Source organism: Protopterus annectens, chromosome 3.part1, assembly GCF_019279795.1.
Source record: "Protopterus annectens isolate FY-2018-M chromosome 3.part1, PAN1.0, whole genome shotgun sequence".
Taxonomy (NCBI): Eukaryota; Metazoa; Chordata; order Ceratodontiformes; family Protopteridae; genus Protopterus; species Protopterus annectens.
Genome location: NC_056732.1, coordinates 1,454,598,402 through 1,454,616,486, shown reverse-complemented (window position 1 = coordinate 1,454,616,486; position 18,085 = coordinate 1,454,598,402). Strand labels below are relative to the sequence as shown.

Below are 18,085 nucleotides of genomic sequence, written 5' to 3'. Positions count from 1 at the left end.
GAACCTCTGCTTTCATCTCACTCTAACAGCAAAGGGATACATAGGCAATGAGTCTCTTTTTTGGAGGGTTAGACAGACAGGCAGTTAGTACTCCCCAATAGGAATGGTGTATCCTTACAATTTTCTTGTTAGTCTATTGTGAGCTACTATTTTGTTAGCTTTGGACATTAAGCCTTGGGCAGAATTTAGGTCTTCCTTGAAAGAAAACTGAAATTCTTTTCATACTCATGAATTTTGTTTAGGCCACCACTGGATTAAAAGGTTGGGGAAAAAAAAACTATACAACAGAAGGAAGAAACTGTTGCAGAAAAGAGGAAAATCCCAGGATGCAAAAAACTCCCCTACCAGCCTCAGTAAGAAGCTGAGATCCCTCATAAAATCCTCCAAAGCAAGTTATGAAAATAAAATTGCTAAAGTATCCAAAGACAACCCCAAGGCATTCTATAGTTATGTCAAGAGTCTATATGGCAATGCTCGGATCTGCTCTGAGCTACAACAGAATGGCATTAAACATACTGATCCCAAGGATATTGCCAATAGCCTGGCAGATCGATTTAGTGCCAACTTCACCCCTCTCTCACCCCCTAAAGGGCCCATCTCAATACAAAAAGATTGCCAAATTCCAGTAATCACGGCCACACAGGTAGAAACAGCACTCTCCAAAGCTAAGAATACAGCATCCAAGGGACCAGATGACATCCCGGGCTGTGTACTACATGAACTACAAAATTAAATGGCACCTCTCCTAAGTGTCATGTTTAATCATAGCGTCACCTCAGGCTTCGTGCCCACTGAGTGGAGCACAGCTACAGTTATCCCACTCCACAAAGGGGGATCCACCTTGGATCCCGGGAACTACTGTCCCATCAGTCTTATGAGCCTGATCTGCAAGGGCATGGAATGCATTATCATGGAACTTATAAACAAAGACTTTGGCAAACTACAAACACTGGACCACACTCAGTTTGGGTTTGTGAAGGGCCAATTTTGTCTCCTGAACCTGACTGACTTCTTCGAATCAGTCTCCAGAGCTGTGGACGAAGGTAAGGAGGTCCACACAGCCTATCTGGACCTCGCCAAGACCTTTGACACCATCCCCCACTCTGGAATCATAGGTAAACTTATTAAGCTGGGCACAAATCCCTACGTCACTCGATGGGTTGCCAACTAGCTTACTGACAGAACCCAGACTGTAAAAGTAGCCGACTTCAAATCCAGCTCCAGACAGGTGACAAGTGGAGTACCTCAGGGTTCAGTCCTGGGACCACACTTGTTTAGCATCTACTTCTCTGAAGTACAGGCCAACACTAAGGGACTCTGGCTAACAAAGTTTGCAGATGACTGCAAACTGGGAGCCATTATTAAATCCCCAAATGATGTGGATATTCTACAAAAGGGCCTTACAGAAACAGATGCTGGGTGCCAGAGCCATGGGCTCAAGCTTAATGCCAAGAAATGTATAGTTATCCCCTTTGGGAAAAAACATGTACCCATGAATTACCACATAGGTGGCAGTACACTAAACACTGAAAGTCTGATGAGAGACTTGGGGACACAGGTGGACAGTGGTTTCACCTTCGATAACCACATCACCACAGCAGTCAGGAAATCCTTCTATGTGGCACACCTCATCACTAAGGGCTTTTCATCCAGAAAAAAGGAAGTCATTGTCCCACTGTACTCATCCCTCATTAGACTCATTATAGAGTGCAACACCCCATTTGGTATGTACCTCACAAGACATCTGCAACAGCTGGAAAGGCCACAGAAATACCTCACTAAAAGAATCACAGGTCTAAAGCAGATGCCCTATGCTGACCATTTAAAAAAACCCCAGCTATACTCTGTGGCATATCATCTACTCAGAGGTGATCTCTGCTTAACATACAAGGCCATGTCTAACCCTGAACTGTTGGACATGCTCCACTTAAAGAAATCCCAATCCCTCAGAGCTACATGCTCCAGGAATCTAAACCTTGCCAGCACAATGAACAAAACATACTGGAGGGATAGGCTCCTGACCCAGAGACTCCCCATACTCTGGAATAGACTGCCCATACATGTCAAGCAGAGCACCTCCTTGGCCATCTTCAAAAGGAACCTTGACAACTGGATGGGAGACAGGAAATTCACCTTGGGGATCACGGCAGTCACCCTGCTAGACAGGGGTCCAGGGATGTAAATATTGTGGGAAGAAATATCCAGGGAATTGTTATGACTAGGCTTGTATAGGCCCTAGGGCCGATAGCCTAGTATCAACCTATGAACCTATGAATGCATACCAGAGTATCTATAACCCCTATGGTTTCTGGAGGCACCAGCTTAATTGAGTTATTTCTTAAATGTTTTTTACTGTTTTTTTATTTTTTGGGGTTGGGGTTGGTATAATGGTTAAGGTCTTTGCCTCACAGACACAGGGTACAGGGTTTGATTCTTACCTTTGGAAAGGAAATTGGCTAGGCTTAAAATTGCCCTCAAGGGCAGCTAGCCCTTGTGTTGGTCAGGAAAGGTGTGTTGAAAGGATGCAAGGAAAACTAAAGCTGAACATTAACACAATTTCTGTTCAAGCCATCATTAGATGAAAAGGCTGCATAAAAAACTTTAAAATGCACACCAAAGCATATAGAAAGTTATGGCTTCTTGACAAAGCTAAAGAGTAAGGTAAAATGTGAGAAAAGGAAAAAAAAGTAATGTGTATGTTATGGGGAGCCCAAGTTGGGGGAAACAGAGGTAGCATAGGAGGATATGTGTTTGTGTGTGTGTGTGTGTGTGTGTGTGGGGGCTGAAACAGTACCTAGGGTGCCATTTTGCCTAAGCCCAGTCCTCTAAATAGAAACATTGTAATGTATGATTGTTACAACTTAATGACAGTAAATGTGAATGTCCTTTTGTGATATGGGCCAATATAGTTTGGTACACAGGCCTGTTGTATTGTAAGAGCATTGTAGCTACAGGTCAGTCTATGTGTACTACTCCTAAAAGTTTGCAGCATGAAATAACAGACTACTTAGGAGGGGTGGCAGTGACAGAGTGGTACTTACACTGAAAGTGCCTAGGTGGGCCCCCAACTTGCCATTTGCTGGGAGCCCCCAAAATGCTAACACTGGACCTGCCTAAATGTGAACAAGTACCTTTTCATTCCTTATACCTCATTACTCTCCCTTCCTCACTTACTTCCTTACTCCTATCAAATTCACTTCCCTGACTTTCTCTCTAAATATACCATAAACTTGTGTTTCCCTCTCTTCATATTGTAATATCTATTTGTATTAGACTAACTTATTTTTAATTTCTCTACAAACTGTTTAAAATTTCTCTAAATATTAAATGATTGCCATACACCTTGTATCAATTCTTAAGCAATGTCTGATCTGTTATAATTATTTAAACTGTAGATGTTTTTGTTTTATTTTTGAAGGCTGTAAAATTATTGTTCTTAAAAGGTTTTGTAATAATTTGGAGCTTTTCTTCCTGGGCCTCTGTTAAAAATAGGATAGACTTTCCGGTAATCAAATGCCAATAAATAATAAATATTTATTTATATTTATTTTGACATTTGTTTTCCGGGGTGGTCCGACTGCATTATCCAATCTACCCTTCCCTCACCCCCACCTCATACTTCTCAGACTAACTTCTGTATAACACCACAACTCTTCAGCACTTCTAAAATAGAACTATTTTCATACAAATATTTGCACACAAACATGTCTGTACACACATGGCTTAAACACTCCCAAGCATCAGATAAGCTCCATCAAGCATCCTGTTATAAAAAATCAGACTTACAATTAAGTGGCAACATACCCTAACCCCTGCCCTAATACTTACCAACAAGATCTCCTCAGCACACAACAAACAGCTCAACCATCAACACTAGCTAACTGCTTGCCCTGTACCATTATACCCCAAAATAGCTCAGACATTCTCCTCATTAACATGAATCTCAGAAGCCTACTAAACAAAACACGCAAATTCCATGCTACTCTCTCTCTACACCCCTGACATACTAGTCCTAACAGACACCTGGCTGAAATCCCACAAACAATAATAAAATCTTACCCACTGGCTGTAACATCCTTAGACAAGATAGACTGGAAAAGTGGGGTGGAGGAGTAAGGAGTGGAGGAGTATATGCAGGAGAATATAAAAAGACACACTTAATCTTCAGCAAATAAACATAAATACAAACCCCCCAGATTTAAATAACACAGAACTATTAGCCTCCCACCTAATAATTAACCACAGTAAACACACAGTCTTAATATCAATATAGATCCCTCCTGGCAACAACCCGAATATCACAGAAAATCTACTTTCATGTGCATTTATCGTATTTAGCCAAGAAAGCATAATAACAAGTGATTTCAATACTGGCTGGCAAACTTATCCTTCAGACAATCCCTCCATCTGCATAAACTTACACAGATTTACCCAAATAATACAAACACCAAGAGTAGACAAAACAGCAACAAACAGTCAATTCTTGACTGGACCCTTACAAACAAATCCTCTCTTATCCATCACTCATGATGTCTTCCAGACAGCCTAAGTGACCACCTACCAACCTATCTCCTGAGGTACCATAACAATCCCACTAAAACTGTGCTATACCAACAAGTATGTAATAAAATAAATGTTTCCACTGACACTTTTAAATTATTTCTACAAAACTGCAACTTGTTCCCGCTAAAGCATCTCCCACTAGACTCAGTGATGAGTGATGAAGGGATGTTGGAGTGGGAAGCACAATGGGAGAGGTTTTATTAATTGGTTTAGGGTAGTTTATGCTGATTGTGCAGGTGGTTGGGCAGGCTTGGTTTGATTAGAATAAAAGTATGTGTAGTGGGGGGTGGGTGAGAATTGGGGATAGGGTAGGGGAATGGCATGAGCCCAAGCAGAGTGAGGGTGAATGCAGCAGGATGAGCCACGAGGCAGACTGGGCAGCCAAGCAAAAGAAAACAATCAGTCCCAATGCAAGCCACAGGTCAGTGCCATAAATTTAGTAAAAACAGTCCATTCCCTGTTAAAGAAGACAAAATAGAAAAAGGGGTAGAAAAGAATTTTACTATTAAGACTTTAAGACAAAGGGGACCTGGACTATAACGTGACTGGGTAAATGTGCTTAACATATGTAGTACTCTTAAAGAGGGCAGTAGCATTCAGTCCAAGACTCCAATTAGTGCTTACTATGCTTGTACTCTATCCTACTATGTCAGGAACATAGGGAGAAGATAAAGTGCAAAAGCATTCAAACTGTTGGCAGATCATCCTGGCATAAAAACACAAAACATATTAAAGTAACTGGCCACTCTCACAAATCATAGCTTTCTGTAGTAATTAAACTCAGGAATGTACTATTGCCAAATAAGACAGTGTCCTCCATTGCAGAGTCCAACTATTGATCACTATTCTTGTGTTTTTACTAACAAGCTTAACAAAACCTTCTGGAGAAAATGTTTCAAAATGCAAAAGTTTTAACATTTTCAGCAATGCACCTAGGCACGAAAGATAAAGCAGATTAATACAAATATCTCACGTCATAACTTCTTGATGTAGTTTCTTAAACTCAAATGTCTATTTTTTCTGTTTTTGTATTTATCTGTTACTATGTACGTGAGCTAGTCCTTGTCAGACTTTTCTGTAATTACCAGAATCACAATGCCAAGGATAAATGTACTAAATATAAACAATTTTCATAGAACAAACCAACCAGATAATGATCTATTTTTATATAGGGAGCAGCTCTACTCTTGGACTCTGATACTTTTGTATACATTTATTTAAGAAAGGGCTAGCTTACATCAAATGCCTCCTTTAATCATCACAACAAGTTAGAGTAGTATTCTGAATTAACTGGTCCCTTGGAAGATAGTCAGTCATTACAGTGCCTTCCTGATCCCAAAACACTGTGGCCATGACCTTTCCTGCTGATGTTTGGGTCTTGAACTTCTTTGGCCCTAGTGAACCAGAGTGCTGCCATTGCATGGACTGTTGTTTTGTCTCAGGATCATGGTGGTGTAACCATGTTTCATCAACAGTAACTAGTTGTTACAAAAAGATGGCACCAGCTCGACTAAAATGCCACAAAATCAACTTAGAAGAATCCACTCGATGTCTTTTCTCACTGGCATTCAAACATTTGGACACCCACTTGGCTGAGAGCTTCTGTATACCCAGCTGCTAATGGATTATAAACCCAAAATGTTCCATGGATATCTGCAGTGTCTCAGCAATTTTTTTAGCTGATATCCACTGATCTGCCAAAATAATTTCAGGGGTTGACACCGTTTGAGGCCTCCCAGACCTTGCTGTATCTTCGGACTCAAAATCTCCATGCTGAAAGTTTGAACACCACTTCTTCACAGCTGAGTAAGAAAGGCACTTGTCACTCAATGTTTGCATCATGCATTGATGGATTTCCTTTGCAGTTTTCTTCTGCAGAGATAGGAATTTCATCATGGCTCGGAGTTTCACTCTTGAAAATTCCACACTTTTTGTTAACATGGTTCAATCAATGATTTGAAACAATGTCAAAATGTAGCATTATGATTCTAAAAATTGGCACTTTACAAGATGAAATAACCCTTTTTTCAGCTACAGAGGCAAAATAATGCTCAGAATTTATAAAGTTGGCTGGGCTTAGAACTTTTTAGCACCTTCTCTTATAATGTACATTTTAACATTTTAATACATGCAAAATATTTTTTAATATATTTTTTCTATTTTTAATAAATATTTTTGATACAAATATTGCCTATTATTTCATGTTTCTGTTTATATTTTTGGAATGTCATTATATCAAATCAACCTTCATTCATCTTAACACACACTTGATTATTTTTATACATAAATGTAAAAAAATGTATTTAATATAGAGATATACATGATTATTAACATGATTTTATATTTAGATTAATAGTTAATGGATTTTTTGTACTGTATTTCTATTTTAAACATGTCTTCATTATGTTTACAATATACTTTACTTAAGCATGTATACACCTTTAAATAACTTAGTCCAGGTGATTTCAATCCTTTTCTAAGTTATTTAGGAGGGTTAATTTGCTTAGACTGATAGTTCTGATGAAGTCCTGTATTGTATTTAGGATGAAAGCAACCAATGTTTATGTAATTTTTATGTGTTTGGATTACATTGTGCTTGTGTTTCGCATACACTTGGTCCTTCATCTCCTCTTGGATTATACAGCTTTCTTTGTTGGTTACATTAATCCAAGGTACCATCTACCTGAGCTGGTGATAGTACAGGTGGCTGTAAAAGAGTCCATGATACTTACTGGAAAAAGAGTAGGGGAAGTTCCCAAGTGCCCTGGCCAAATTTTCCCTAGCCAGTATGTATATAATAGGTACTTACTAAGCTATTGATTTGCAAGGATCTTCAGAAGCTTAGCCGTACAGTCCAATAATGTTTTAAGCCCTTGTATTTAAGTATGAGCAGCCATGTCATGAGCAGAGCATTTACATGTTGTCCGTATCCATGGGGACAAGGTATCTAAACTGGGAGAATTTGTGGTTACTCAAACGTTTGTCCAGATAACTTTGCTTTATATGGAGAAGTAGACAATTCCAAAGACGTTTTTTAAAAAAATGATTAATCCAATAACTTATCCAATAATGTCTTTATGTTCAACAACAAATTATATCTACAGAGATGGGGTGTTGCCATGGGCACCCCATGCGCCAATACATATGCAAATTTAGTTGTCTACCAATGGGAAAGAACACATCTTTTTAACAGTAAATATTATTCCAAAATATTATTATATAGGAGGTTTGTAGACGACATACTACTTTTTTGGAATGACACGATGAATGAACTGAATGAGTTTGTTCAATATTTAGAATCCACGACTGAATTTTTGAGATTTACCTTGGAGTCTTCTAGACATAGTATTGATTTCTTAGACATTACCATTAAGAGAGATGAACAAAACCATATAGCCACTACATTATTTAGAAAATCTTGTTGGAAAAATACCTTACTTTATTTTAACAGTATGCATCCTAGATTGACATTTCCTAATATTGTTAAAAGCCAATTTATTAGGCTCTCCAGATTATGTAAAGATCCTATGATTCTGAAGGAAGAAGCAGACCTTATGGAAGACTTATTTATAAAGAGAGGCTATAACAGCATTATGGTTAGAGATATTAGAAACTCAATATTAAATGAACCTCTTCATAGTATAAAACAGAAATCTACTAGTCAAAAGAGAGTATATAAAACAAAGAATGATTCCAAAGTAACTTTCATTACAAGATTCATGAATGACAATAAGGAGATTACCAGAATAATATCTAAAAATTGGCATATACTTACAGTAGATATGGACATAGCAAAGGTAGTAGGTGTAAGACCGAGTTTCAGCTACAGAAACAGTAAAAACCTGAAGAGGCTATATTATGTATTGAACATACCAACCCCGAAGTTAGGCAACTTAGATACCCTAAATTACTTGGAACCTTTCCATGTGGTAAATGCAATATGTGTGGAATGATCACTACAGAACAGATTTTTATACATCTGACACAGAATTACAAATTTGAGCCAAGGTTTTTTGCCTCCTGTGAGGACACAAATTTGATATATTTAGCTAATTGTGATCTATGCCATGCTTTTTATGTAGGCATGACAACCAGGAGACTGAAGGACAGGATATATAACCACACATATGACATCAGGAAATCTGACCAACGTAATGCTTTAGCCAAGCACTCTATGTCCCATTTAGGACATAGCTTTAAATTCAGAGTACTGCAAATAGTACCCCCCAATAAGAGAGGTGGAAATAACATGAACCATCTGGAAAAAGTAGAACTTGAATTGATATTCAAGCTACAAGCACACCAGGATCCAGGTCTTAATCAATCCATTACCATCAAACCCTTACTTGAAGCACGTAAATTGAAATAAAGGTTTAGTAGTTTCAGATGAGATAGATGTGCTTAATACTAACATCAGATTCTGGTTTTTAGGCTTATTATGGTCTTAGATATATATATTAATATGAGTTTGACTTGGTTATTTATGTCTTCACGTATAACAGAAATAGGTGGTAGCACCTTTTTTAGAGTATTTAAGAATTTTATTTAGTTAACATTTTTGTTACACTATTTATGTTTTTACATTGATTTTATGTAGGCACTGTATATATATATATATATATATATATATATATATATATATATATATATATATATATATATATAATCAATTTATACATGCTATCCAAAGCATAGTAATATATCTAGGTATTTATTTATACATGCAGATAGAATTATGTTATTCATAAAACATCAACTTATTTTTCATTATTATTATGATTATTGTTAGTATTCATTATGAATACATTCAGTTTGAGAATTTTTATGACTTGATTTTTGTGGGTTCTGGGTTCTATTACATGAAATGTTACTATGCGAGTATATATATTGTAGGAACTTGGGGTATAACTTTAAATCACTTGATTAATTAATTATTTGTTCCTGAGTGTTTTCAATTAATGATAATGTTTATAATGTCAGCTTTTGCTTGGTTAATTGAGATCTGATGAAGCGTACCTGTGATGTACGCGAAAGCGCTTATCTTGTCTACATTAAAATATTTTTATTTTTCGTGGTGGTCCGCTATTGTCTTTATCAGGTTATACTTTACATATTTTTTACGAAGGTGGACCTTCAGGTAGCAGCGTTTTACCTTTTGGCATTGATTTATTTTTGTGTTTGCTAACGAAGCTACCACACGATGGATATTACTACCGTTGAACTAGACTATAATCCAAAAGGGAGAGACCTGAACTGGAGATGGAATTGTATTACTGAACAGCGAAATAATTCTCTACTCAGTTTAGAACTAAAACAACCAACATTAGTTCCAAAAACAGGCACTGTGGAAAATTTAAATGAATTTAACACATTGAGTAGAGACCTGGAAAATAGCTTGTATAGATTACAAAGACTTTTATGGCAGAGACGCCATATGGAAGCATGCCTGCATTTTAATGTCATTCCCCGTGGGATGAGGGTATTATGCATGCCTTCCTATGGCGAGAGCCATCCTGAGTTACTGAGGAGATGGCAAAAATTGAACATCGAACTCAGCAACAGTTATATCAAATTACTTATTGACTATTTTACACCGATTGAAGTAGAACTCAACATGAAAGCAGAGGCTTTGAACAAAGATATATGTGAGAGATTTAAAGGAGCAATTTATGAAAGAAGGCTTGAGAATTTGTATTCTCAAATAGCTGCATACAGCGATAAGTTACAACAGATTAAACACCGTAAACTTCAGCGGGACTATAAAGATTTCTCTATGGGCCAAGTGTTTATATGGCCGAGAAATAATAATCGTGATTCAACACAACAGAAATCTCCTAATGCAAATTTATTTGATAATAGCCCCAATGAATTACCATCTGGGAATGTGTCTGGCCCTTTAAATGCTATTTCAGTAGTTGATATGATTCACGCGGGGACTGTGATTATGTCACCACCAGGAAGTGGTGAATCAAGCATTAGTGAGAGGAAAGACACACCCCCACTGAACCAACAAGCTTTTGTAGCCAAGAAAAAAGAAAATACTTTGGGAGCGAAACCGAAGCTGTTTATGGGGAACATGGAGCGTTTTTTACCTCTTCCAGTCCAGACGCGGTTAGCATCGAGAAGCAGGTCCAACAACCGGGGCCGCAGAAAGAGGAAGTACTCAGGTGAGAATCCTGTTCAGAGAAGACGGACGAGAGAATGAAAGACTTAGTATTTAATTTTTCCAGGTTTGATGTTTCAACTGACTTTTTACTCTTGAACAAAGGGTTATCATATATTCCATCACAAACGAGTAGCTTGAGTGAACTATTAATGGATTTAAGATTGTTTGGACGCTCAGTATCCCTGAAATTATTGTTTTCTACTGATGCACATGACAATTGTGATAACGTTTCAATACTTAACTTTAAACGTAAAAGCATGTTTATACCTACACCACCAGCTCATCTTGATTATTTTATGAAAACGTGTGAGAATGATTTCTACACATATTTTTTAGGACATGCACATAAATGTTTATTTCATAATACAAGTAAAGAAGAATGGTATTCTTTACATGCTTTATGTAATAATACAGAATTAGTTATTAAGCCTACAGATAAGGGGGGCGGGATCGTACTGATGAATACGAAAGACTATAATGACACTATGCTTAAAATGCTACAAGATGTAGATACTTATAGCGAAATTAATCAGGATAAGTTAGAAAAGATAGTAAATGAGATATACAATGACCTGTATGATTTGTTGATGTGCAGACAAATCAACCGTGATTTGTATTTATACTTTCTAGTTGAATATCCTCGCATACCCTATATCAAAGGCCTACCCAAGATACATAAAAACATCTTTCCTTTACCAATGAGACCTATAGTACTAGGTGAAGGCTGGGTAACTGAGACGGTTTCCATTTACAAAGAGAGGAAATTGAGTCCATTGATTAAGAATATTCCATCGATACTAAGGGACACATATCAACTTATAGATACATTGGATCTACTTTTTAAGGATGGTTTACCTGATACATGTATGCTAGTTACTCTGGATGTAAAAAGCTTATTTACTTCTATTCCTAATGATTATGGCCTGCAAGCAATTAGGGAATTATTGAGTCATACTACGGAGTTTACTAATGACGAACAAATATTAATTGGCGCTTTATTGGACATGGTTTTATCCAATAATGTCTTTATGTTCAACAACAAATTATATCTACAGAGATGGGATGTTGCCATGGGCACCCCATGCGCCAATACATATGCGAATTTAGTTGTCTACCAATGGGAAAGAACATATCTTTTTAACAGTAAATATTATTCCAAAATATTATTATATAGGAGGTTTGTAGATGACATACTACTTTTTTGGAATGACACGATGAATGAAATGAATGAGTTCATTCAATATTTAGAATCCACGACTGAATTTTTGAGATTTACCTTGGAGTCTTCTAGACATAGTATTGATTTCTTAGACATTACCATTAAGAGAGATGAACAAAACCATATAGCCACTTCATTATTTAGAAAATCTTGTTGGAAAAATACCTTACTTTATTTTAACAGTATGCATCCTAGATTCACATTTCCTAATATTGTTAAAAGCCAATTTATTAGGCTCTCCAGATTATGTAAAGATCCTATGATTCTGAAGGAAGAAGCAGACCTTATGGAAGACTTATTTATAGAGAGAGGCTATAACAGCATTATGGTTAGAGATATTAGAAACTCAATATTAAATGAACCTCTTCATAGTATAAAACAGAAATCTACTAGTCAAAAGAGAGTATATAAAACAAAGAATGATTCCAAAGTAACTTTCATTACAAGATTTACGAATGACAATAAGGAGATTACCAGAATAATATCTAAAAATTGGCATATACTTACAGTAGATATGGACATAGCAAAGGTAGTAGGTGTAAGACCGAGTTTCACCTACAGAAATAGTAAAAACCTGAAGAGGCTATTATGTATTGAACATACCAACCCCGAAGTTAGGCAACTTAGATACCCTAAATTACTTGGAACCTTTCCATGTGGTAAATGCAATATGTGTGGAATGATCACTAGAGAACAGATCTTTATACATCCGACACAGAATTACAAATTTGAGCCAAGGTTTTTTGCCTCCTGTGAGGACACAAATTTGATATATTTAGCTAATTGTGATCTATGCCATGCTTTTTATGTAGGCATGACAACCAGGAGACTGAAGGACAGGATATATAACCACACATATGACATCAGGAAATCTGACCAACGTAATGCTTTAGCCAAGCACTCTATGTCCCATTTAGGACATAGCTTTAAATTCAGAGTACTGCAAATAGTACCCCCCAATAAGAGAGGTGGAAATAACATGAACCATCTGGAAAAAGTAGAACCTGAATGGATATTCAAGCTACGAACACACCAGGATCCAGGTCTTAATCAATCCATTACCATCAAACCCTTACTTGAAGCACGTAAATTGAAATAAAGGTTTAGTAGTTTCAGATGAGATAGATGTGCTTAATACTAACATCAGATTCTGGTTTTTAGGCTTATTATGGTCTTGGATATATATATTAATATGAGTTTGACTTGGTTATTTATGTCTTCACGTATAACAGAAATAGGTGGTAGCACCTTTTTTAGAGCATTTAAGAATTTTATTTAGTTAACATTTTTGTTACACTATTTATGTTTTTACATTGATTTTATGTAGGCACTATATATATATATATATATATATATATATATAAAATCAGATTTATACATGCTATCCATAGCATAGTAATATATCTAGGTATTTATTTATACATGCAGATAGAATTATGTCATTCATAAAACATCAACTTATTTTTCATTATTATTATGATTATTGTTAGTATTCATTATGAATACATTCAGTTTGAGAATTTTTATGACTTGATTTTTGTGGGTTCTGGGTTCTAGTACATGAAATGTTACTATGCGAGTATATATATTGTGGGAACTTGGGGTATAACTTTAAATCACTTGATTAATTAATTATTTGTTCCTGAGTGTTTTCAATTAATGATAATGTTTATAATGTCAGCTTTTGCTTGGTTAATTGAGATCTGATGAAGCGTACCTGTGATGTACGCGAAAGCGCTTATCTTGTCTACATTAAAATATTTTTATTTTTCGTGGTGGTCCGCTATCGTCTTTATCAGGTTATACTTCTCTTATAATGTACATTTTAACATATTTTAATACATGCAAAATATTTTTTAAGATTTTTTTCTATTATTAATAAATATTTTTGATACGAATATTGCCTATTATTTCATGTTTCTGTTTATATTTTTGGAATGTCATTATATCAAATCAACCTTCATTCATCTTTACACACACTCGATTATTTTTATACATAAATGTAAAAAAATGTATTTAATATAGAGATATACATGATTATTAACATGATTTTATATTTAGATTAATAGTTAATGGATTTTTTGTACTGTATTTCTATTTTAAACATGTATTCATTATGCTTACAATATACTTTACTTAAGCATGTATATACCTTTAAATAACTTAGTCCAGGTGATTTCAATCCTTTTCTAAGTTATTTAGGAGGGTTAATTTGCTCAGACTGATAGTTCTGATGAAGTCCTGTATTGTATTTAGGATGAAAGCAACCAGTGTTTATGTAATTTTTGTGTGTTTGGATTACATTGTGCTTGTGTTTCACATACACTTGGTCCCTCATCTCCTCTTGGATTATACAGCTTTCTTTGTTGGTTACATTAATCCAAGGTACCATCTACTTGAGCTGGAGATAGTACAGGTGGCTGTAAAGGAGTCCATGGTACTTACTGGAAAAAGAGTAGGGGAAGTTCCCAAGTGCCCTGGCCAAATTTTCCCTAGCCAGTATGAATATAATAGGTACTTACTAAGCTACTGATTTGCAAGGATCTTCAGAAGCTTAGCCGTATAGTCCAATAATGTTTTAAGCCCTTGTATTTAAGTATGAGCAGCCATGTCATGAGCAGAGCATTTACATGTTGTCCGTATCTACGGGGACAAGGTATCTAAACTGGGAGAATTTGTGGTTACTCAAACGTTTGTCCAGATAACTTTGCTTTATATGGAGAAGTAGACAAATCCAAAGAAGTTTTTTAAAAAAATGATTAATCTTGGGTCTCCCCCTGAAAACAGGATACTGGCTACTAAGGACTAACCTGGTCAACAAAGCATAAATAAAAAATAAAAAAAATCCACCATGAGTGTCTTTATGGGAAATATAGTAGCTGTGTACTCAAAGGCTGTATGAGCTAACAATAGCACAAGCACAGCTGTATAGCGTAGTTTATAATCTGAAAAATACATTTACAGATTTGTGCCATGATGCAGAGGACGTAAAGATGCTACCATTGCAGGCTACACTGTTGTGTTACCCTGCTTAGGTACACATTGTGCACATTCATAACAGTTTAACATGGCAGGTATTATAACCATGACTATGTGGGGTAAAGCACACACAGACACAGGTCCTTCTGATGTATACCGATGACAAGCTATCCTGCATTTGCCGTATCACATGGCCACTACCTACATTCAGGGTATCTCGCATACGCTATGGTACCCTACCTAACTGCATGCTGGTCACACTTTATCCATAGCAGAGTGCAGTCAGCATATTACTGAGCATATTAAAGACTTTTCAGTATCAGGCCATGTCTATGAATCATAAACTTTGTGGTGGTACCATGGCTAGTGAGGCAGGATTCTGTTACATGTGACATTAGTGCCTTTCTCTCTGGGAAGCATTGTGTAATGGCATATTCTCACCCATCATCATCTAGAATTTTTCCCACCACATTTAAATGCAGACACTTGGCTGAATAAGTAGATTGTGTTCTGCTGCACGTCCTCCACAGCCATCACATTTAGCTGAACACTGTTTTTGCTCTTAGTATAAGGCACAGTTAGTGACCATCTACAGCTTGCACATAACTATACAGAGTATTTAACATTAACACAACACCATGCAATTAGCATTGCATTCTGCCAGATCACTATGTTAGTAACTCTAAAAACATAAGGTAGTTACTTCCATGAATAGGAAAACAGCATAAGCACTTAACTTTGCAGGTGTTCAGTTTGCCTCAGTGCTGAGCTTAAAGAATGTACTTATTTATCAGCCTTGTACGTTGTACAGTGCAGCATTTCTTGAGTGTGAACAGGAGGGGTCTTTGCATGGAAAAAGTGATGGGATAAGAGATTCACTCAATTCAAACAGTCACGTGTTAAGCACTTTACAGGATTACAGGACATAAGCAGTCTAAAAGCAAACTCCTTGCACATATGCCATTTTCATTCCTGCAGTGCACATATACTGGACAGGGAGGAACTTGTTAAAAAAACAAAAGAGCCTCCTTTCTCATGACAAAGGCAAATAAATCAGAGTGACTTACAATTGGTAAACAGAGTAAAGAGCAAGCCGTTATCTGGTCTCTAAATGCCAGCTTTCACTGTAAGAAAAGGATCACCAGTGCAGAAATCTTATATCGAGAGGGCAAGAGATAACTCGGGTATAACCTCCATGTTAGAACGTCATTCAAAGTACGACTCAGCAATCACTCTGCACCTCACTGGTATAAAGGTCGTGAAGCATTTACTATAAAAAGATACAGTGATTATTTAATAAGAAAGCCAAAATGTAGGAAAACAAATAGTATTGCAAAGTGTGCAGCTCCTGTAAATGTGACTTTAGTTGCAGGTTATCTGTAAACAAAAGCACTTTGTAAGTAGAGGACTCTGCGCACAATACAATGAAGTACTAATAGTGGCACATGCCTCCAGGTGATTGTAATGATACAGAATATACAGCATTCTCAACATCAAACCACAGAGGGGACCCCAAGGATTCACCTGCAGTGCTGACCAGCAGCATGGACTGCAAGCATTATCTGTGCAATTACTGGTACACTGATAGTTCTGCATGGAGTATCAGCCCTTTAATGTGCAATCATTCCAAACTCCACTTTCAAAATGAATGAATAAATGTTAAGACATCGATATGAAACCAAGGTTTTCTCTCTCTCTCTCTTTCTCTCTGTAATTTAACACAGACACATAGTTTGTAAATTTGCATTCACTAAATTGCTCAAAGTTGTGTGTCTGTGTCATGTGACTGAGACAGAACTGGTATTGTGTAATAAACTGCTGCCCTGTCCAGAAAAAGGTTTTAGTACCTTGTGCCCACTGGTTAAGCTTAACCCTTCCCACAAACATTTAAGAATGAAGAGAGTTATCAGAAAAATGAATGGATGCTCTCCAGCACAGAGAAATATACAGTTCTGTGAAATGGCCAATAAGGCTGCAACTGACAATAAAATTAAGCCTTGAATTTCTCAAAGAACAGTATTCACATAAACATATATTAGGTTGGATTATGAGTATACAGGAGTTAGAAAACAGAAACATCTCTTTCAGTTACAATCCAAATTACAATATACTGATGATTAATTTATAATGTACTTTTTATTTATTTATTTGACATTTGTTGACTGGGTTAGTTCAGCTGGGCCAAAGCCCTTTTTCAGTGGAGACCTAGGGAGAAAAGCTCCACCCACACATCTAATTAACTAATTAAGTATACATACACATAATACAAAGCTAAATAAACAATAGTTACTAGGAGTACAGTTATGATGGGTTAAACAATTATTGACAAATAGATTTAATAGGCTAAAACTGTTGTAGGAGGAGTTGTGAGACAGAAAGTCAGAGTATGAAACAAATAAAGAAAAGGCAGGTGAATTTTAAGCAATAACGCTCACGTGTTCATGTCAATATCATAACACTAAAGAAAGAAGTGATCACTAACAGTAAAGCTCTGGCAAATATAACTGAGAATATACAGTGTTAAGTAAATCATGCTTTCCAAAAATGAGTCATAATTAGATCTAGAAAATATAATTTAACAGTTTAAGAAGTAAAATAAGAATTTTCATTTATTTACTTTTTTATTTCTTCCTCTTCTACATACCTCTGATCACGATAGTTCCTTCCCAAAGAGAAAAACAGAAAAAATAAAAATAAAAAGTCAGAATATGCTGACTACAACATTCTTATGAAACAGCAGCAGCAAAACAAATGCCATGGACATGCTGGGGTAAAAATTAAATCTTACAACATATGGCTGATAATCATTTAGATATTTTTGTTAAAGTAAGTGAGGAATTCTGAAACCATGTTCCTTTTAAAATGAATCAGTCCCAGCAAAGACTACTAAAAGTGTAGGATGTGCATCTAAAAATGAATACTCACAATAATACTGCAGCATGCAGAGAAACCAGGAAGTCTGCTTTTCTGACAAATGCATTTTGTGTTTAATCAATAATATCACTAAGTCATCTTGTAACAATTATGTTTCTGCTGCACAACAATTTGGCCACACACAGAAACCTTAATATGAGTATGCCGCTTTAATCCCTATCAAAAGTAAAATAAAATAAAATCTCATTATAATGGAGAACAGTATCTAAAAGTGGTGTGGAAAG

The 18,085-nt window shown here is 36.2% G+C and overlaps 1 protein-coding gene across 1 annotated transcript in view; it reads right to left on the bottom strand.

Annotated features, from left to right (window-relative positions):
• ADAM22 (ADAM metallopeptidase domain 22) overlaps positions 1–18,085 on the bottom strand; it is a 2,281,988-nt gene that overhangs the window by 285,872 nt on the left and 1,978,031 nt on the right. The window contains exon 26 of the mRNA XM_044066314.1: positions 17,572–17,589. Coding sequence (XP_043922249.1) covers positions 17,572–17,589 — 18 coding nt within the window. The remainder of the gene's footprint in view (positions 1–17,571; positions 17,590–18,085) is intronic.